The sequence below is a fragment of the Platichthys flesus genome, chromosome 7 (assembly GCF_949316205.1).
Source record: "Platichthys flesus chromosome 7, fPlaFle2.1, whole genome shotgun sequence".
NCBI classification, from domain to species: Eukaryota; Metazoa; Chordata; class Actinopteri; order Pleuronectiformes; family Pleuronectidae; genus Platichthys; species Platichthys flesus.
In genome coordinates, this window is record NC_084951.1 from 21,735,237 (window position 1) to 21,759,193 (window position 23,957).

Consider the following 23,957-nt stretch of genomic DNA (forward strand, 5'->3'; position numbering starts at 1 on the left):
CTGCACAAATTCATTTTCTTTTATGGGGAATTTTCTCCAATCTTTGCATCATTGTTTTTAATTATGGGATAGTTTGGGGCTTAAATCAGTTACGTTGGAGGTTTAGAGAGAAATTGGTCAACAAGAAATGTGAAAACAGTGGCCCCAACACATTTTACTAAATCTTTTCTGAAGAGGTTGATTATGAGATCGCAAATATCCCAGTCAGACATCTTTCACAACTAAAGTTTATGCTAATAAGGGCAATCACTGGTGTTGATGTGCTGTAAACAAAAACATGATTCAAGCAGCGGAATTAATGTGTCATGTCCTTCCTCTTGCATAATCAGGTCCACCTCTTGTCTTAATTTGACTTTGTCCGTCCCGGACAATCTCTGCTGCGTTCTTTCATATGTGTCCAGAAAGTGTCCAGAACTTATTTTAGAAAATGTTTCAGAGGTCACAAGCAAAAACATCATCCTATAGTAAATTGTTTTCAATGAGAAGTACTTGGAAGTAGCAGCAGGATTTATTTATGAACAGTATTTGAATAATTGCTCTGTAAATGTCCAAATAAAAATAATACATTTTGTTGCGACTGGTGATAAATATACTGTAATAACTTTTAAAGACAGTAGATGTAGAAGCACTATTGAAACAAAGCTAAATAAATATGAAAAATATGTTGCCATAACATTTCCTCAGTGTGATTAACTCACTACACTGTACAGAGCCACAGGCCAGCTTGGGTGTGAATGAGTTGTACCTCAGTGCGGTGCTGATGATGGCGGGTCGTTTCAGTTTAAATTGGTCTCTATAATCGGATGATTGCACGTCCACACGGCTGCAGAGCCTAGGAACCGAGGTTTGCTGTGAATTACACATGATTAACTGTAATGCCTGGTGTTAACTGCAGCTTCTAATGGCTAGACGGTTCTTGGTGTAGGTATGGTTTGTATGTGCGTATAAATGCCAGTCTCTCTTTATATGTGTCCTACAAACTCAATTTGTATGGCAGACTCCTCAGTGCATGTCTAATCATATGCATAGTGTAATAATGAGCGGTATCACCCCTGCAGCAGGATGGAGGGAAATTAATTTAAGGAAAAGCCAAAAGGCTGCCAGCGAGCGTTTTACCCGACACCTGACTCCGACTCGGTAATGGCCCAGGAAGGCTCTGGAAATTGCATGTTTCACTTTGTAGGTTCGTGCCGCCCCCGTCTCATAATTTACACTGACTTAAATCAATATCGTCCTCACCCTCTTAATGAAATTGTGTACCGTGCTTATACGTTAGTTTTAATTACTTTCGCAATGTCATCCGAAGTAGACCAACTAAATGAAATCTGATTTATGGGTGGGCCCGGCGCAGCTCTCCTCTCCGAGCGGCCCGGGTGTAGTCGTGTTGTTGTGTTAAAATGTGCTGTGGAAGCCTGCTCCAACGGACACCTCCCATTAGGAAACGCTGCGGAGGCAACAGTCAGACAGCTTCCCAGAGAAAAAAAGCCATATAAATAAGTCAGAGACACTATGTTCTATGGTTAGACGAAGGCCGTAAGGAAGTATGGACATATGGTAATGTCAGAGGATAACATTACACATGTAGGGATGTGGTGACGGATAGGGCGTGACATACATGCATCTCCATTCCCTCTGGACGCCGCTCGTAAAACACACACACGCACATAGTCTTGTTGCACAATGGAGCACTCATGGATTTATTTTCGGAATCGTGCCATGATTCACCATCTGAGCGGCTGTAATAATGCAGTTCAGCTCCTCTGAGGGATGAGTTGGGACCAGCTCATACAGTAGATCTACTGGAGGCTGGACAACGCGATGAGTGGTGGCGGACAGCCCCGGGCTCTTGGTTACAGGTCAATTTGATCACCAGAGAGTTCGTCCCAAAAGAGTAGGAGGAGGAGGAGGAGGAGGAGAAGGAGGAGGAGGATGCCGTCACCTTCATTAGTAAGAAAACATCAAAATCCTGAGGAGCTTCAGGCGCTTTCCTGCAGGAGAAGAGCACCTTTCCACTTCTGTGCTGCAAAAAAAAAGAACCTTTTTTCGTGAGATGTCTTTCATTTCTGAAATACCTCCCAGCAGAAGGTGGGATGAAGCTAAATTAATGAATGCATTCATTACAGGGTCTCCTGTCACTTTTTTGGTGCAGTTTAGAAGGCGGGAGATCTGTCAGAATGGGGGAGAAGGAAGAGAAAAATAAAGAATCTCCCGCAGCTCTTCCCCTGGAGTGAACCTCCTCCGTGTGACAAATTTCACACTCTGCTGAGAGGAATCCGCTGAGGCTTTAGATTTCCCGGCCTGTCACATGCTGTTGCCGAATACCAGGAGATTAATTCATTTCGCAGAGCGTGCGTGTAAGCAACTCCCGACTCCTAAACACGCAGCGTTGGCGCCAACCGCTACCTGCACAATCTCAAAGCGACAACGCGTGGTAGGTTCAAGCTGGGAGGCGAGATAGCACAAAGGTCAACATGTCAAAGAAAATATCCTGTTTGTCAGATGAATCCATGAGTAATGGATACGTCCGGGTCATGCTCATTTACCAAGCTTAAGGTTTAATTGAATTAATGATAAATTGATTAACTGCACTATTCTGAGCACTTTGCTGCAGATAGAGCGGTCGTTAAACGGCACATAACTACACGCTCCGTCTCGTAAGAGTCCTCCAGCCGAGCTCAGGCTGCAGTCAAACTACATCAGAGGAGAAGTTTTAAAAGCCTGTGGATGAATGTTTCTTCTTTTAAAATATGCATCAGTAGACTACACATCCATACCCTGTGGCCATTTAGTTTTTTTCTTTTTTGCAGAGAGTCAGAACTTTGAAGAGGAATGAAGCATTGTTCAGCCATTTCTTGTTGGTGCCGTGCACATTGTTTCAAAGAATTAATCCATTTTTATTTGTCTCACACTCTGTGTTTCTTTGGTTGGTTGTACAGTGTGTGTGTGTGTGTGTGTGTGTGTGTGTGTGTGTGTGTGTGAGCGGTCAGGAGGCTGGTGTGTGTACTGCGAGGATTCAGAAATAAACACTCGGTGGTGGACTGGCCCACCCGGCTGTTTCCAGTCAGACAGTAAAGGACAGCAGACAATGACACAAACAGAGCAGCAGACACGGAGCATACGGCACCGACCAGGGCTGTCATTTTCTATTTAAAATGCATTCACACGAAGGGGAAGAGTTCCTACAGTACATAGGTATATATGTCCAATCTCACCACGTAAAAGCAGATTTCCCATTCATCATCTATAAAAGGGCGGTCTGCCATATTCTAATTTGTCCTGCCACAGTTTCAAAATGCACCAAAATCGTTTTTTCCGTCCACACACAGACAGTCAGAACTCATGGTTTCAAGCTGCAGTTGTGCACGTATTACGTATCAATAGAGGGAGTCAGTAAAGTTCCGTTGTTTTGCTATGAGAAGAGGCATGTTTTAAATTCTAAACCTTAGACGACAAGATGCAAAACAAAAGAAAGGTTGTTTGTTTGTCAAATTATTCTTCAACGTCAAGTTTTAAACCTTGTCTAAATGCATGGTGGTGGGTGGGGATTATTCATATACATTCAAACCATAATTCTAATGTGTTAATCATCAAATCGTTAAAGTCCAGCTGAAAGCAGACATGGGAAATATGAATCATTGTTTTATTTAATTAGTGAAAGAGCAAATTCTTATGGACACATATGAAATGCTCCGTTTCCTCTGGCAGGAGGGGCGGTTCTGTGTTTGATTGACAGCAGCTGGCAAATAGTGGAAGGGGAATGAGAAAAAAAAAAAAGAAAAAAACTGCTTTCACACTTGCACTACAAACCTGAACATTTTCTGGACAGTAGCCGGAGGAGCTGCATGTGTGAAAGGGAAATGTGTGAATCATTGTAACCAGTCATTAAACAGACTTTACTCCCCGGTACAAAGGCTGTATAATGTCTGACAGAGCTGCTGTGGGAATCGAGCAGGTCATTGTCTGAAAAATTCACAGTCCATCCTCTCCACTGCAGAGCCATAGATCAGCGCTGCTCTCCTGCCCTCCCTGCCCTCCCTGCCCTCCCTGCCCAGGTGCTTCCCCCTCAGCTACCGCCTGCTGCACAGGACAGGATTTTCAATCAACCGATTTCAAAATCGTGGGAGACCGAAGACATACTGACAGATGTGGCTGATTTTTAATGGTATTCGTAACAACGCACACACTAGATGGTTCCAGTCCAAATGCAGGGTCACACACTTTCCTGAGTGGTGATTGCAGAGATGTGGGACTTTGAAAGAGATGTGCGTGATCAAATGTGACTTCATAATAAAAAAGATGGAGGCCGCTTGTGCTTGTATTTGTGATGTTTTGCACATGGACAACTCTGAACCTCCCATAAAAAAGTTTAGGGAAGCAGCTCAGTGCTCCTCTTTAACAGAAGTTCTTAAATCCCCACTTTAATCAGATCTTCCATCCATAGTCTATGCTGTCTTTAAGGACCCTGGATATGCAGCTCATCCCTTTGGCCAACACACAGACGTAAACATGCAATGCTCTAGGTCAGGTTAAATCTGGACGTGAACTTAAACGGTGAATTTGACCCAAATAAAACTTATTCGGGTCACCTTTGGCACCTTTGGTTGACATGGGTCTACTTGTGCCCCAGATCTGTCAAACAGGAGTGAACCATCCAAGAGTCATCATCCATGCTGATTGGGCCGGATGTTGGTTGTAGGCCAACTCCAAAAATGATTTCCCTATGTGGGAGTCCTTCGAAGGATACGGCCCCCAAATTGGGACCCAACTTTAATCGTACTTTATACTACATCACCTGACTTCGTCCTTTTCTTCCATCATTATTACGTACCTTTAATCTAAGTTGGAATTAAAAGATCAAGTTTCATCTAATCCTTAACTGCCTATGTTAGTGTCTGTATGGTCATGCATTGACTCTTATTAATGTCTTTGTTATCCTCTGTGTTGTTTTGTTGTGGTCCACCAGACTATATCACTTTAAAAAACTGTGGATTAAAGGCTAGATATAACAACCTGCATTGTCGATTCAGTCTTTTTTACGAAAGTCGAAAGTGTTGCCACTGAAACAGCCCCAGCGTGTGAGTCGCACTAACAAGACAGAGAGTAAAAAAGAAAAACACTCTTGATGTGTGTGGAAGTGAGAGTGAAGGACTGAGTGCAGAATAAAACGGCAGAACTGTCTGGGCCCAATTTGCAAAACATTCCAAAATAATTGGAAGCTGTAGAAAACAAGGAATAAAAAGCACCAATAACTGATAGAGGGGGGGGGGGCAATTATAAACAGAGACATGCCAATCTGCAACAAATGGATATGACATTGATTTGCATCTCTAAATCATTGGCTCTAATAAAATTGTTTCTCCAGATTTCCTCCACAAAATGGCTGTTATAGGTTTCAACTATTCTCCCATCAGTTAAACAAAGGGGGATAAAAACAATGCATACGGCTGTGGTGCCTTCTGGTGCCGATTAGACGGATATTAACTGTAAATCCCGAACAAAGAGCAGAGCACAGGTGTCAGAGTGCGTCTGCGTGTGTGTTCTTATATTTTCTGTAACCAAAGACATCTCAGGGAAAACCCATGAGAGAAAAGTCAAATAAATTCTGCAGTAGATTCAATTTCACCTTTCACAGAAAACGAGTGATAAGTTCTCCTGAGATAGTTCCTGGAAAAGAACCGATATATTCTATCTAGCTGAATATTATTTGTGATTTCATCTACACATGCCGGTCCTGAAGGTTTTCTGATCCATGAATACAAGCCCTCTCTATTGTCTTCTCGGTTCGGGCATTGTTGACCTTCAGTTTAATCCCGCGTTTTATTTTAACATAAAATCCAAACCTACGTTGATGTTTTCACTTGTTTTCACATATTCGGTGCGAATCGACTGTTGCTCTGGTCAAAGACGAGTGCAGCTGTGTAGAAAATGAAACAAGGGCACCAGTTAGTGCCCTAATGGAGCTGCAGAGCAGGAGAAGCTTTTCTGGCAGCATCTGGTTGTGGAAGTAAAAATCAATTCAATCTTTTCACATTATCAGGTGAGTCACATTTGGAGCGTTCCCTTGACTTGGATGAACATGAAGATGAACAACTGACTAAGAAAATATCTGGTTCTGGGAACCTGAATATGAACAGTGAGATGTTATGTATGACTGCTAAGATGCCTGATGTTCAGAAACACATACTAGACATGTTAAACGACTCCCTACATGCTACATCCTTCCTTTTGCTGGACTGGTTTCACCTTTGGACCTTTTGTCTCTTTATTACATATATCTAGTAACGAGATAAAGATGGTCAAATCTTTATGGATGATGTAACGGTCAATCTGACTGTGAAAAAGAGCTCTTTCCTCCTGCTCTCTTTCGAAGTCGCTCTGGCCAGTGTTCCTCCACCACTGCTGAGACCTCCTCATCTTTTGCCGTGGTTCCCGCCAACGCAGATCACGCTGGAGCAGGTTTCAACCTTGGAAAACAGATTGCGGCTGCCGGGGTCTAGTTTCTCTCACACTGATCATAGCAGGAAAAGCAAAATGATCGCTCTGTCACGACTGAAACAGCAGCGACTTGTAACTCAGTCATCTTTCCCTTTTTATTATTTAGATAAATGTGTTTGTACTGCAGTGACATATCGAATTTCCTGCAGCGAAAACATCAGAGTGACCTTTAAATTCAGTGTCCTTGTTCAAATTGATAAATCTGGGAATTTTAATTACACACAATATTATCTGAAGATTTTACAGGAACCATTTGACTTTCTCCTTCCCTCTCACCTCTTTCATTTTTAAATCCTCTGCTATATATTATGCGCCCTTCCTCCTCCATCCCTCCGTTTATGAACCTCTTTCACAAAGTGGAACTCATTTGTCTGTCTTCACATGCCAATAGAAAACAGACCCTAATGAATGCCACTCAAAATTATCACCGCAGGCTGATATCAGTGTATAATTAAAACAACACTGTCCTTAATAAGGTGTCAGAGGTGATAACGTGAGGCACTGATAACTCCTCAAAGACACACGCATACACACACACACACACACACACACACACACACACACACACACACACACACGCACACACACACTCACAGTCACCCCCTTGTTACCAAGCAACAATAGAGTAATGAGTGGCTCCATCAGGCCAAAACTAATTTCCGAGTGTAAGGCCTAATGCTCTGATTGCTCACTGCCCTTCCATAAGTAGGTTATTGTCTATAGTTATTTACTATTTTAATTAACCTTCCCCCCCTCACTCATAATTCATCTTTAGTATACGGAGCATTTCATTAGCTCGAGCTACTTTCAAACTGTAATAATTTTGAGTAAACATTAGGTTTTTCAGCTATTTTAAAGCTTCTATAATAAATGTTGAATACAAATGTTCACTCACAGTCACAAAGGAACAAAGGAACAAAGAATTATCACCACATCTGCCCCCCCCCCCCCCCCCCTTAGTTCTAAATGTCTGTTTTGGTGTCTTTCAGCTCAGTGTTTTGGTTTACAGCTCATGGCTTTGTGAGTTGCACCTGCAGAAAGAGGCTGTTTTCAGCAAAGACGTTCCAATGTACTAACATTTTCGAATCTAATTAACATTTCACCAGGGGGCTAGCAGGAGAAGATTGCACAGAATGTCCAGCTGGTCCTTCCTCTTTAGGTCAGTGAGTGTGTGTGTGTGTTTGTGTGTGTGTGTGAGGTTAATCGTAAAGATATTTTGATAAATGCTGCAATTTGAACTTTGTTGAAATCAATAATGTTTCACCTTCTCCTGTAATGGATGTCGATCTGTCTTAAAATGGTAAAAGTGAACTCCATGAAAACACTTCCTTCTCTTTATCCCATTCTAAAAGACCAGTGCTGAATAAGAGATTAAAACTGAGTCACAGATTGTTGTGGAACCGGGTCAGAATGGGAAGTGTGCGAAATATTCTGCATCATTCTACAAACTCTCTGCCGACATTACAAGCAAAGGATGTCGAAGAAGAGTGATGCATCAACCTCGATGTCTGATCCTGTGATTGAAAACATACTGGTCATCACTTTAATGAAGCACTGAAGTGTGTCCGAGGTGTCGAGGAGTAGCTGAACCGGGGGGGGGGGGGGGGGTCTGCAGCGTCTGCAGCACAGACCAGCAACACGAGGAGCATAATAAGTTGCTGCTGCTACTTTAACAGGTGCCTCCCTGTCATCCCAGAGGACATAGTGTGTGTGTGTGTGTGTGTATGTGTGTGTGTGTGTTTGTGTGTTTGTGTGTGTGTGTACGAAATGAGCAAGTCAGCACGTCTGACAACTCGGCCGCGGCTTCAACTTCAGCTGTGCTCCACTTATCAGAGCGGCAGAGAAACAATGACCAACAGGGAGTAAACAAAGAACACACAACCAATTTACTTCTTTAGATATATCTGTCATTCTCTGCCGGGCCACACACACACACAGACACATACACAAGCACATGCACACACTGCAGTGACTGATGTCCTCTGGTCCCCGGAGGTTGTGTGAGGTTGTGAACATCACTCACTACGCGGTGATGCATGTTTCAGTGGTCACACTTTGTTTTAATCACAAGATATAACAAACCTTATTCTGAATCAAATTAGACAAAAACTAGAAATCAGATGAGACACACAGCTGAGTCCTGCGCTAATGAAACAGAATAAATCTGAATTACACAGTTAGATACCATAAAGCACATATTAAATCCAACATTTATAGTAGATATTAAAACTAGGAACATGATCCGATGGCATTTTTGACATTTTGGGTAAAGCTTCAAGCTGGTAAGATATAAATAATGCAACTCTTAAAGTGCTTGGCTAAATATTTATCTAGATGTTTAAGGGGTTAAGTGAGTCGTGCATCTCGGAAAAATAACTATTTATTTAGTCAATAATGGCTGAATGAGAAAGTAGAGTTGTTTTCTTTTCACGGTGGTTTTATTTGAGCTTCTGCAGCTGCAGCACAGACCCGCAGTGAGAAGCAAACATCGTTTTCCCCTCACAGTCAAAACTAGTCAGGACAGGAAACAGCAGCAAGGAAATACTGTAGGTGGTAAAAGTATTATAATGATATAGAGTGAAATAAAAACGGTGGATACTTCATTTCCATCAAACTACCAGAGATTTGTATTTAGAAAAGGATTAAGAAGAGGTTTTTAGGATCAAATGCCATCGTCAGGACACTACACAGGGCGTCTTCTATTACAGTGGATACAGTGTGACCTCTGGGACTAAATGATGTGCCATGCAGCCTGGATAAAAACCTGTGGTGCTGCAGGAGAGAAGCAGTTTTAATGGTGTGTGCTCTAACAAGTGACCTACTGGAGCATCCTCCTCTGACATTGTATTGGATGGACCCCCGAGCCAATACCTTCCCCCCCTCTTTTCTATCCCAGTCAGCCAGTAAATGTCTTTCTATCTCCTCCCAGGCGTCCCTTCAGTTTACATTGTATTCTGTGGGGTAAATACAAAATGTCATAATGATAATCTGTCAAAAGAGAGCAGCATCCGGAAGAGCCAAGGTCTGAACAAATCAACAATACACACACACACACACACACACACACACACACACACACAAGAACTTACACAAAAGCAAAAACACTCATCGCCAGTGAACCTGCTTCTTATTTCCTCCGGCGTGTCGATATTTCTCACAGACGCATAAAGAAGAGGGAGAAAAAAGAGAGAGAAATGTGGCGGGCCGAGCCGGAGCCGTCGCTGTTCAACTGATTAGATGAGTAATTGTGCCACAAATGCCGGACTGAGGTTGATATGAAAGTGCAAAGACACATCGGTGAAATATAAATCAGTCTCCCGGCTGTTCTCCCTGGAGGCTGCTGTTGTTGCTGCGAATGTCACCAGCTCCTCCAACAGCACTTTATCCATTCAGACTGTGTGTACCTCTGTCTGATCAAACCACCGAGAAATTAATATTGCCTGCTTTCCCAATAGTTTCCCCTCAGACGGTAATAAACATTTTTTTTATGTGAGCCGAGAACTTGTGCAGGATCCTTCTGCATATTAAAGTAAATGACTCATTAAAGCCGTGTCAGAGAAAGACACGACACGACACCGAGTCTTTCTTGTTCCCGTCCCGCTGCTTTCTCCCTCCGTTACTCATTATAACCCTGGTTTCTGCTCCTGGTAGCAGCCTCCAGCTCCTCCTCTGCTCCCCTCTCTTTGTCCTTGCCTCGTTCCGAGCGGGTCTCACACCTACAGCAGACCTCAGCCTGCATCCTCACCTGTCACTACAACTGCTCCCATCTGCCTCTCCTCACTACCTGCCCTGCGTCTATTCCTCCGACCTCGTCACACACGGAGCCTCCGTCTGTCTGCACACAGTGTTTTGTGCAGTTTACACATAGAAACTCAAATGACAGTTTGAGCCGAGTGTAAACCCAGAAGCTTCTTCTCCGTCTGTGCTGTTTGTATTGCGTCAGGATTATTTGATTGTTTACTTCTGTCACTCAGCTGTGTTTACGGTGCATGTTCCCTTGCAATGCAAGGTTATAGAAAACTGATGTTTGTGCAGCCTCTGTACATCTGACTGGATAATCAATTTCAACCACTAAAATTTTCCTAATGAAGCTCCATTCGAAAAAAATATCTTATATATCATGCATCTGCCCGTCGTGACCCCAACATAACATTCATGCCGAGTGAAATATTCAAGCCCAGTATGTTGTGTTTTCATGGCTGCAGCGTGACATCAAGGGAACGTGACGCTGATTCACTCTGACATGAAAACCTCGGAAACATTTGGCTTTTGACTTGAATTCGAGTGTGTTGAAACAATAACTGCCTGCAGGTCATGTATGGATCCGTCACAAGTCTCCACCAGATGCAAACACACAGTGGGGGAAGAAACACAGAAATCCATCCATCCATACATTATCTATACCGCTGGTTACTCTTGGAGGGTTGCACAGGAGCTGGCGCTGATCCAGGCTGACATTGGGTGAGAGAGGGGGTTCAGGTCGCCACTCTATCGCTAGGTCGACATACAGAAACAAAACACCAATACAAGAACCCTAAACAAGCTAGGTTACAAGCTGAAGCATTTAATCTAAATCAAGTAAAAGTATCAATGGCAAAAAAAAAAACAGATTTGGTGGAAAATGGCATGTATGACACTACTCATTTGTTGATTCTGATTTATAATGTGTAAGTTGTGTTTCCCTCAGTGAAGCTAGTTCCATTCTTTCAATATAGTTATCGACAGAACGTGTTGAAAATCTATATTGTTCTAAATCTATGTTAAAGAAAGTCCTGATTCTATCTCGTGATGCAGATCTGCTCCAACTGTGCCTCATATTTTGTCAGAAGGACTCACATCAGACGGGGGCTGCACTGGCACGTAGGCCAACAACCAGCACAGCGCTCCTGGCAAATTAATGTCCTAGTGGCACTATAGAGGGGAGGGACTTTCTGCTTCAACACCCCCCCCCCCCCCATACTAAGCATGTGACACTCTGCGGTAGGTGTTCTGACCGCACAGGAAATATAACACATCAATACAGACTGTTATAATTGTTTATTGTGTACAAGGAATGCTGACTAATTAGTCCCAGAGAGCAAATAAGCTCATTTATAAGCTATCCTCGTTCTTCAGTGTTAATAGACGTCCTGGCGCTTTAACATATTTTCAGTACATGCTGTTTAGTTCTGTTGATATTATTGTTCGGCTGATATCGGTCCCTTGTTAGTTCTAAATAGATTTGGAGGTGATTAGCAAAACTAGTTTCACTGTCTCAGGGTTGTTTGTGCTCAGGGACCCACTTTGGAAATTTGTGCATTTGGTATATTGGCTCACCAAACAAACAGACTTCAAGTACTTCAAGGAGTACTTCAAGACTTTATTTGTCATGTGCACACAAGTACACAAAGCAATCGCTGGCAATTAAAGTCCTAGGTCACAGGCTCCCTTGAACTATGCTCAAAAATATTTAAAAAGAAAACCACACAAGCAAGATAAATAAAAAGATAAAATAAAGTGAAGTAATAAAATAAAGATATACACCAGAATATCAATTCTAAACTAAAATACAACTTATTACTAAGTAGAATGAATCAGAATGAACAGGTTTAGAACAGACTGTGCACTATAGTTGTTTTAATGTTGATGCTGGATCTGAAACTGAACTTGCAAATAGAGCTGTCAAAAAAGAAAAGTTAAAGTTTGGATGGACGTTCTTCAGAATAATGCTAGTACTTATTATATAATAATAGCATTAGTAAATGTACATATGTTTAATTTCTTTCCACCATTGATTTCACAGTTTTTAAATCTGAAGCCTTTGTATCTCCTCCACCTCTGGAAACACACACTCCTTCGGGGTCAGGCGAGTACAGAGGAGCTCGGCAGCCTGGACTGCGGCATCACTCCTGCTCAGTCTCCACCTCCTAAACTCCATCCAGCAGTCTGAGTCACAGCCAGCCTGCCTCCAACCCACACACAGCCCGGCCCCCGAGTCACCTGCACCATTCCTCAGGATAAATAAACCATGGGCAGAGCAGTGCAGCCAACCCGGGCTATTTTCAGCCCTGCTGTGCTCCCCCCCGAGTCCGAAATGTCTTCATAAAAAGCGTTTCCCCCTCTCAGGCCCGGGCAAATAGAGCGTGTTCGAGCAGCATTACTGATCCGTCTAGAAACCAGCTGGAGTCATGGAGATGCTGTGTGGCTGTCCAACGTTTGAAATGTGTCTTGCAGCTTCACAATGAGTTTGGGGGGGATTCACATGGACCTCACAGTTAAGAGGAACACTGGAAAGAAAGCGTTTTCATTTAGTGAATACAAATGGAGATGTTTCGACTCTCAGTGATCAGAGAGGATCAATCAGGCCATCGCCCTCATGTTTAAGATGATTTTGGGCTTTTTGATTTCTTCTGGTATAAACTGAACGCAGCCGTGTTCGCCTTTCTTACACCTGCACTTAACACTCTCTGTGGGTCTGTGTCTCTGGTCTCAAAAGGTTTTCGCCTCTAATGGCCTGAAACAAACTCGTTATTCTTTTATGTCCCCTGGAAACCTGAGAGGGGGAACCTGTTGTAGGAAAGTTGGTTTGTGAACGAAAACAAAATGCAACAAAGTCCCAATGTATTTTATTACGGTTTTCATCTGGCGCTCTTTAATAAGGTCATCTCATTGGACTCGGCCCGGGAGGTTAGGTTCTTACACCTTTTCACAACAACTATTCAGAATATAACGTGAAGCTTTATTGTCATTGTACCGGATACAATGAGATAAACAGTGATCGTCAAGTTTAGTGCATTTTAAAACATCAACCACCAAACACACATTCATTCATCAGCAACCACAAAATGCAAAATTATTCAATTGAATAAATAAGAAATGAAATGGTGTAAAACAAGAGTGTTGGTTGTTAAGTGTTCCAATGGCCCAGGAAATGAAACTATTTTTTATACTACAATGAAACTTGTATATGGAGTTTTCTTTTGACATTTTACTGATTTCCTATAGGAGCAAATTCATGGATCTTGAACCCAACAGTCCCCTTATGAATTCCAACGTAGATTTCAAAACTGTAAACAGTCATAAATAACTTTACCTTCCCCTAAACATAACTTTTTTTTCCCCCAAGATTCCCTTGATCCAGATCTGCACCGAAGATCTGGATCTCCAACCCACCACATCCTTCCACCAACTTGTTTAATAGTTTTTTGTGGTGGCCAATCTGGTTAATTATTCTTTTCTTTTGCTATTTTCCTTCAACCCTCAGCTGAATTTGTTGACACGTTGAGATTGAACCTTGACTACTGAGCTCTTCTGAGTTTGAGGTAATGTCTGCAATGACAAGACGGCCACTGATGATTTAACATGTCTTTAAAGCTGCATGCACAATGATGATGTGAGGGTTTAGCCTGAAGGGATGTGAGGCGGAAGCAAATGTTTATTAAAATCCCTGTTTTAAAACACGCCTGATAAATGTGCACCAGAGCTGCAGCTCCTGCTGTGTTCGGCAGTCTTGCTGCTGACACGTGACTTTCCTGCGCAGGTTTACTTCCCATTATGAGCTCAGAGTAGTCGCCTGCTGATCTAGGTAATGCATTTACTCAGCCCCTCAATCAGTGTTTGATGGTGGTCAGCACTAAATACCCCTCGTTCAGCACGGTGGGGCAAATATTAATTTAATCCTCTCCGAGTGTGTTCATGTGTTTATCACAGTGGTGTTGTGGGAAGCATTTAAGAGGCTGTAGAAGTCGTTTTCTGTGCCCTTAATTTCCCCACATATGCTCTCTTCATCAAGTCTTTTTTTCTTGCCTCTCTCTTTTGTTTTTTAAAGTTCAGGGTTCCTGAACAAGGGAGTGAAAAGGGGATGTCATGGGAGCAAGAAGAACAAAGGGCATGAGGATGAGGCAAGCAAAGATAGAAAGAGGAGGAGAGAGCGTGACATGAAAACATAATGAGGATTGTCATGCCCGTGGGGATTCGTGTGAGGGATGCACTACGCAGGGGTGGAGACGAAGGAGGAATGCAGAAAATTGCCCGAGAAGGGAGCGAGAGAGGAGCAAACAAAACAAGGATAAACACTGTGACCAGGAGGTGACTTAACTTTGCGTAAAGTTAAGGCAGGTATAACGCAATGTGTTCAGGAGCCGGGGACGTGGAGAGCAGTTGTGCTGACCCAGGAGCAGCCTGGAAGTGTTGGCAGTGGCCGTGCTTCCCATCTGTTGCTTCAGGCCGTAAAAACCCAGAGGAAAGGCGGGCTTACATAAAATCTTTCCAAGGAAACGCCCCAAGAGTCTGGTTCCTGTCAGGGTGAAGAGGAGCTTGTTGTCACCCTCTGGGTCTTTTAGGGAGTTCAGGTTGAGGTTAAAACCCGCTACTACATCAGCTGAAAGGGATAGTTCACAAGTCACTAGTCAAAACAAGTCTTTTTAGAGTTCCCTCCTTCCAGACGTCAGTTCGTTCCAGAAGAGTTTGAAAATGAATTTGCTTGAACCTGCTTTGGAAAAGTCTAATCCATCACAACAAACATTCGGTCAACTTTACCTATTTATTTCTTGTCAAAGCTAGTTTATCTCTGCGGCTCCAGCCACAGCTTTAAAATAAAAACTGCAGCGCTTTGGGAAATGGGTGCATTTAATATAATAAAAGATAGACAGGATTTATAGGGACCCATTTACAATATGGAGGAATGGTCCTTGGGGGTTACATAACCATCTTACTACTGCAGACTTTAATACGCACAGCTTGCAAATGATACAATGATGTCTAATGCAGATTCTCATGTTGCTTCTCTTCTTCAACAGACAGCAGGTCTTTCATTTTGTCGACTGAATCTACCAATGCATTTGCGCCTTCTTGACACATGACAGCAGCGATCAGAGAACAGAGATTATAACACCACAGTCATGATGGCAGTGCGCTGGGAGCTTCGCCATCACATCTATTCCCCAGGTGAAGCTGTCAAAGCCCGAGCCTGACAAACAGAAAGGGGCCGAGCATGAGACAGAGGGGAAGGGGCTCGTCAGAGTGGGAAACTCGCTGGAGTTCACTGGTGGTGAACTGTGCTTCTTCAATCAGCACCGCTTTGTCGTCAACTGCAGAAATACCTCAGAGTCCAATTAGGACTGATGATTCTCCTCAACTGTTGAGGAACAGAGGGGAACCACTCGGGGCTTTCAGTTAGACAGTGATTACTGCCACAGTTATGTGTTTCTAAAAGTGTTTCTCTGTGAGAGGGAACAGAGCAACTTTCCTCATGAGGCTGACTAGCCCTCGTTTTAACGGTGCTAAGCCGTATTCAGAAATTAACATCGCTAAATGTCCATACAAGTGGGTCTGGACTTTCTCCTGACTTTGCCGTTCTGAAGAACGCAGCAGGAGATTGTGCAGGTCATATTCACAACAGGAAATCCTACTGCCCGGGTAAAGCACGCAGGAGGATTTGATTTGAAATTCTGCTGCCGACATTAGTTCTCATCACTAAAGTCTCTTGAATCTCGTCTTTCAAAGTCACACAGCTCCTCTTATTCATCCTGAGATATTTGTATTCTTTGTTTCTGTCAGTTTTGCGCCTGTTGCCTCTCATGGCGAATTCTCTGCACAAATCTGTTTACATTTTTGCAGATTCTCTAGGATTTTGATGAATTCATGACAAGGAAATTGTCGTCTCATTTTTGAAATAAAGCTCAAATTTAAAAATGTAAAGAGTCTAGGGGACTGAGATTCAGGGTCGTTTTTCCAGCTAAAGATAATCTTTCGTCAAATCAGGTTCCATAAAAGAGACTATAAAACTGTATTGCTGAATGTTAAGGTCTTAAACAGGCGCATTCATTAACACCTCTTTGATTTATGGACCTGGTGTATGTGCCAACTAGAAGATTGAAAACTGCAGATAAGGCCCTGCTCTTTACTTCCAAGGTTTCCATTGTGATGAAATGGTGCCTGCGCTTTTGCAATTACAGTCCTCACACTCGGGGAATCTATCAACCCCAGACAACAACTCCTCTTTAGCTTCTTTTAAATCTCCTCTTTAAAATGTTCACTCTCTGCAAAAACTTTTGAAAATATTTAATATATTTATACTGTTTTATTCCTATAGTTTTGACTTCCTCTGTGCTCATATTCTCTTAGATTTTTTTCTGGCTTTAAGTTTTTATTGTTTGGAAAAGTTCTATATAATTGGTGGTCTAGTTATTGATTTCTAGTGAATACAATTTAAAAGCACTTCAGTTTCTGGGGAAGCGTTCATCACACTGACAGATCGCTGAAAACTACTTCAGCTGAGGACGAAACATAAGCAGGGACGATGCAGAAAACGACCTGCTATGTTTATTACCCTGTGTCAGGAGATGACACTGTGTTGTCAACTTTCTGTGTGAGCCATCAGTTGAAAGAATCCTGGAAAATCAACATTCTCTCTCAGAACCAGAAGAGATCCAGTTCAGTTCAGAGGAGTGAACTGAATCTGTATTCTCTCATCGAAAGCGGCCCGGAAATATTTATTCATCAGCCTTTCGTTTCGTCCCCTTGTGATCTTTTCACAAAGTAAAGTCAGTTGGGATATACCTCTTTCCTTATTCATCAAGCACTTTGCAATGAAACAATGAAAAGATTAACAATGCAATGCATCAAAGGCGGTCTTCAAAGGGAGTGCATTTTCCAGTTTTTCCGGAGCTGTGCGCTGATGTAGATAACAAAGGGAAGTTAAGAGGGGAGAGATAAAGGCCTTAAACCTCTCCGGGGGAAACACCTCTCCACTGCCACTAGATTCTGGCCAAATGAAATTTCCTCAGCCCCACACGGCTCTTCTAAGAGGAGAGAAACTGCTCGATCACAGTCAACGCTGTTGGAGAGCTGGGGGAGGTGGGAGGGGCTGAGGGGGCAGTTCGAGTCTTGGGCGCTACATAAATTAACTACTACACAAATTATCCATGCCCCTTAGATTAGAAGAAAACAAGGAAAGGTCAATAAGATGCTTGAGTGTGGACTACACACACACCACACACAACACACCACACTACAAACACACACACACAAACACACAGAACTGTTTACAAGCTTAATATGTGGGCATTTCCTATTCCAGCTCAGAGATGAATTATTGAGGCAGCAATAGCCAAATGCTTGGGAGCACAACCAGAAGGCTGTCTCGAATCCTATCAGGGATGAGTCGTGATGCAATGTTTGGGTTGAGGAGAAGGGCACGCCGCTCGGCCTACTGCACAATCCTAACCTCTCCCTGTGTTATGGCGGAATTTAATATTTTTCTCTTCCTGCTCTGAGGGGAACAAACCAATCTGAAGTTCTGTTTTGTTTGAGTGTGAAGCCGGAAGGCCAACGTTTAGCTTGGTAATCTTTATGTATTTTTCCCAGCAAATGTTTTGCCTCTGCAGGAAAAAGCACTGATGTTAACATGAATGCGTCTCACAGAGTCAGAGCAGGTCAGGACAGAAGACATGTTTACACAGGCATCAATATTCCCATGGTATCCCCTGACCTAAAGGATAATCTGAATAAGACAATGACATGTCAAAAGCATATTATGATTCCCGGGACACTAATGGGGTCATACTCGGAATAAGAAACATGTTATGTAGACCTGTATGAATCTTAATCATATTACAATACCCTCTTGGAGCTATCACAACATTTCAGGTTGGGTTTGTTAGATTCCTGGCGGGAGCATCGGATGCATGGGTTAAGTTTCTGCTCTGTAACATGTAAACAGGAATTTGGATGGAATCTATCAGCAGCTTGTGAAATCGAAATGATTCAGAATAGGGTCAGAAAAGTCTGAATATATTGCAGCCAGTCTATGTGAACCCAGTCATCGTGATAGTGAGCCAGCGCATAACAACAACAGGCTCATAAAGTCAAGTCTCTTCAAAACATTTGCAGAATCCAGCTCTTTTTTTTGATTTGTGGCCCTTTTCATTTGAACAACCGAGAGAGAGAGATTGTCTGAGTGTGAGACATTGTCCCCAGTTTTCAGTCTGCTCATTCAAAACGACTACAAACACTCTATATCTGACAAAAGTTGACAGCATGTCAAACTGAGAGACCAAACAGCAGCTCTTAGATCAACAGTGAGACCTCAAACACACGTCTAAATCCATACATAAAGCCATATCGTTCTTGGCTTGTCTGTATTTATGCATTATATTTTCTAGGGTAAATTAGGCTTTTCAGGCCTAAAACTACAACAGCATCTAGTATCAGTCTCTTTTTACTCTTGTCTGAAGGGTGTAAATCTATTCACTCTTTATTGCCTTCAAAAATACCTCGGTGCATCACAAAAGTATTTCCTGCAACAATCCAGAAATGCAATCAGGTCCATTTTATCGATGTGTCACAAGGACGTTCACAGTCCTTTTTTATTTTCTTCCCTCTGCATCTGTCCCTGCCTTCAGCCATTTCCTCCTCTCTAGGCCCTTTCTTTTTTATGGGTATTTTTAGTGTCTTTCATTCACCTCCTGACCACCAGCGATCTCAGACCCGCACCAGGCCTCATCTCGTAACACCCTGCGGCTCACGTGTTCCTCGTTCTCCAATCACCGCCTCCCGGATTTATACCAGCAATTTCCACCTGCTCCTTGCCAGACTGTCAATCGTCCACATCCCTGAACCAGGATCTGAAACGTGAACCCATTTTCCACCTGCTTTCAGACATGCGCTGCGGTTCGGCTGGTTTCATGACATTTTTCAGGGGGGCCGTATGTGGGAATGCAAATATCCGAGTTTCTTCCAGACCCCATTAAAATGTCCGGAGCGAGGCCATACAGCAGGAAAATGGAAAATTCACAGCGAGTGAGCAAAGTCGGATGAACCTTTTCTTTGCCTTGTACGTAACAAGATGACGCGAAGATGGGAGAATTACAATTTTACAACTCCACAGCTGCCAGCAATAGAAATACATAATAATAAATGTACTGCTCATGATGAAGTGAACTATAGAGAGAGTATTGTATAGGGAGCAGTGAATAAGTGAGCAAGAGAGAGATTTGAAAACAGACAGCTCATTAAACTCCTGCAAAAAAAAAAGATTCTGGCATAATAATTCAAAAGTTACAGAGATATTTTGTAAACTAGGGGAAACAGTTCAACAATAATAAAGACAAACTTCTAGTGAAGAATGTGGGTGCAGTGCAGATGTGCAGTTGCAGCGGTCTCTTAATATGGCAGGACTAAGTAAAAAAGGCTTGAAGATGTTCATGCATTTCCATGCTGGGGTCTAAAAAAAATCCTCTTTTCTCTCATCACTCGCTGCAACACAAACACGTGTTAACATAAGTTCTGAGTCGGCCTGGGGCTGGGTTGGATAACTGGGCTTAAAATATGTTAAAATATTACAAGTTACTTTCTAATCATCTATATAAGGAGAACAGTGGAGATGAAATGTAGTTTCCATGTGTCCAATGGTGAAGCAGTGGACGGGGACGGAAACAAGATGGTGCAAGCAACTACATTATCAATAACGTAATAAAAGCAAATGACATCAACAAAATATAAACTTGATATTGTAAGAACTACATGTCCCATATGCCACCATGGAGGAGCAGGGTTCATGACCTATACTACAGCCAGCCACTAGGGGATGATCAAGATGGTTTGGCTTCACTTTTGGTAGCTGGAATCCATCTTTACATCAAATCTGAGCCGAAGAAACACTTACGATCGGAGTTTGAACTTGTTGCCAGACGCCTCTGATGAAGAAGGTACTCTGCTCTTATCGCTGTGCTTCACACAACATGTGGAGACAAAGGAATCCAGTAGTTTTACTTTCACTGGGCTCATAGAAAAATGAGCACTAATATCACCTCGAAGCAGCTGCTACATCAAGTGGCCGTGTGATGAGCTCATCTTTGTTTCCACTGAATGTGTTTTAATGTTGCCCGCCAAAATTAAATCCCTAAGTCCGAAACACGCAAGCTTGTTTTAACTCAACTCTTCTGATTAAAAGGAAATAAAAAGACATCCCACCATTCACTTCATGGACAACTTGTCTCACACCACCTCAGATGTGCACTGGAGTGAAACGTGAATCTTCTCGCTTCCGTAAAACTTAATCCAATCTATCCATCGTGGCTGCTGCGTGGAGTGATCAGTGTTCAGCTCCAAATTAAAAACCACATCAGATGCCACTGGTTATTGGCGTCTGGGTCTGGGTGGGCCAGCAACAGCAGCAGGGTTTTATGGACCAGACACTGCAGCCAGGGAGCTCGACTTTTTGCTGCAGGGAAAAACGTCCTCAGTCCGTCATGCTCATGTATCAGTGGAGGGTTTAAACACACTTTGACCAGCTCTGCTGCATTGCTCCACACATCTCTCCTCCACAAGGGTTTCATTTCAAAAAAGACACTGCTGCACCATGCACCCCCCCACCCCCCCTTCCTTGTTTTCAAGTGGAAACACTAACAAAGAAAAGATGAAAAGATGAAAAGGTGTAAACATTTACACAGAACCGCTGGGATTCAGCTAAATAAATAAAAGCTCCAAACAGTGTTTGATCATAAATTTTAACAAGGACTCTTCGGCACAGATTCAAGGCATTTCATACACAGGCCGGTAAACACACCTCAACCGGATCCTCGCAAAACAAGGAAAAAGAAGGAATTAATGATAGACGTGTGTCTCTGCTTCTGGGAATAAAAGATAGAGGTCATCACACAAAGCTCTTATGTTCGGTGACAAGTTTACACAGGAGAATGTTGGGATTCAAACCAGCAGCCTGCACAGAGAAAAACACACAGCAGGGATCGTCAGGTCAGGAAACTACATACGTTCCCCTCGGTTCACTCAGAGGTTTGTTCTTTGTTCTCTGGGTTCATTACTCTTTCACCGGCTATAAATAGAAAATCCTTTGATTTTACAGTGTGTGCTGGCTGCACTCTTTTATTGAAACATCAAATCAAACACACTGGTTTATTAATTACCTTAATCTTAAATGGATTTGTGTTGTGATGGATTATACAGCTCACCGGTGCTTAGTTTTAACACTTGCTTATCAAGGGCATAGGAATGTTGTCCTATATCAAATTTTTAACTGTTCAGTAGAAATAGAAATAACAGATATAGTGATCAACAGTTCATATGGATACAAAAGCTTTGGACAGAATCATTCATATATACAAATGTTGTGTAAATAATTTGGTTATAGCGATCAAGTTATCTGCTTAAGTGTTTATTTTGTTTCTCGATGCTTAAACTGTACCGGTCCTTCCTTCCTCCTCATGTTTTCAATGTAATGATCAAACTTATGGTAATTGGTCCACAAAACCTTCCCATATTTGTATCATTATAATTCTTTGTACATGTAAATTTATAATTAATTGGTTTATGTCTCTAACCTTGTTTTTATAATATTAAGATTTTGGTCAGGATTCAGTCTTGTTTGAATATAATAATAAGAAGAGTAAGAATAATCACATTTGTTCATAATTAACTAAACAAAGGACCTCATCACACACATCCTCTCATCACCACTGTTTCCTTGGAGACGACTCACCACTTTGAAATCCTCCGGTCTGCACTCGGTGCCGTGGAAGTGGCAGGAGAGCAGCATGTCATGGATGTCGTGACCCGTCCGGTCGTAAAACTCCCGCATGTTGAAGGGTCGCGGCTTGAAATTGTGGAAGTCGGCTTTGACCTTCAGGCTCTCCAGGACGCTCTCCTCCACGAGGTGAATGTCTCTGATCTCGTACCTGCACAGACGGAGAAACATAGAGGTTGAAGAAATAGATTTTACATTTATAAACACAGGTCTTATCCTTGAGTGGATTGATGCATTTCTTTGAACAGTGAATCTTCACAGTGAATAATCAGAGCCTGATTAAACAGCAGACCTTATAAAAAGGGAATTTCATCCTTTTGAAGATTTTTTTCACACTTCATTTACGTGTTTATCAGAGAACCTCTACTCTTTAAAAATAAAACTTAGAATGAATCAATAGGGACAGAAAACAATGAAAATGGACAAGATCATTTTGCCCGTTTCTGCCTCTGAGGTGAAATCACTCAGTAACACTTTACTTTACAATATATAATAAACTTCAGACAAGAGCTGTACGGCCCTCATAAACCCAGTTGTCCATTTTGATGCAGCAGCTTCAGGCTACAGATTTCTTCAGCTCAGATCTCACTTGTCTGGATTCAGACATAAAGAGAAAATGTTTTTTAAGATGATAGTTTTCCTCATGGCGACCTAGTGAAATGTTATATTTGTATTTATAGCCCCCTTTAAAAAGGCGCCCAGACATCTAATGGACATACTGAGACGGTATAGTATTTTTTGTAGTACACGGTACCTGATTACCAGATGTTGCATTATAATGCTAAGAATCTTAACTAGCGCCACCATGAGCTTGTGGAACTTTTAGTTTTGTCATGGTATAACTTTGGTGATCCCTTCAGGATTCATCTAGTAACATCATCAGATCATCATCTTGGTTATCTTGCACTTTAGCCGTTCAATGTGGAAAGATATTCATCCTCCTAGTCGCATGTATCTGTCGTCCACCTCCACTGAAAACAGCTACCTGCTGGAGACACTGCTTTGTGTCACCAGCTCGTCCCGCTCTTGACTATTGTAATGTCGGCTACTCTGCGCCGCTATGCTTACTGCAGCTCAGCCACCCACATAGGAAGATGGTTTGCGTCCTCACCAGCACAAAATGTCTGTTGGCCACATTTGAAGGAGCTGTTAAAATAGGACAGCCTATAGTAGTGCCTCTGTGAACCTATTGGTCCTCAAAATACTGCTTAAACAGATTACTATTACTACTAGAGCACTATTAGTATATAAATACATATTAGACCTACAGCCACTTTCAAATAATTAGCTAATGAGTGCAGACACAATAAACTAGTAAACATTATACCTGCTACAAATCAGCAAGTTAGACTGCAGCATATGTTTGTGTATCATTAGAGATTCTTCACAAGCAGCTATCATAGTTGCATTCGGCTTTGATCTCCAACAAACTGTAGATTCTGTCAGGTCCATATTATTCTTACATTGTGATACTGAGATGTTGACGTCAGTAAATCATGGATCAAAGCGACTGAATGAATCGATGCTCTGACCTTATTACACTGTTCAATTAAATGAAGAGTTAATTTCTCCTCGTGCATCATCATTATCTTCATCACTCATTACATAAATGATTTTCTTTTCATCCTGTGAAAGCATCACCAGATATTGGCACATTATTGATAGCTTGGCATTCAGCTGCATTTCGGTGATATTTACACTTTTTCAAACTGCACAGAGAATAAAGACCTGTGAGTGAGCGGGGGAGCAGGTCCACCCTCATCACACAGAGACATTATCGGGGGCAGCGGGAAATTTCTTTTTTATTAAATGGAGCACACAAAAATATGACCACGCTGACTTGTATTAAAAGAGCGCGGAGTAGCTGTAAATGCTCCCGCTCTCTACCTCGCTGTGATGCCCCACTGTGCCATTATTAAAAGTGTCACCATTTTAATGG

General features: G+C 42.3%; 1 protein-coding gene across 1 annotated transcript in view; it reads right to left on the reverse strand.

Moving 5' to 3' along the window:
- LOC133957347 (acid-sensing ion channel 1-like) overlaps nucleotides 1-23,957 on the reverse strand; it is a 41,192-nt gene that overhangs the window by 13,675 nt on the left and 3,560 nt on the right. The window contains exon 2 of the mRNA XM_062392882.1: nucleotides 21,974-22,169. Coding sequence (XP_062248866.1) covers nucleotides 21,974-22,169 — 196 coding nt within the window. The remainder of the gene's footprint in view (nucleotides 1-21,973; nucleotides 22,170-23,957) is intronic.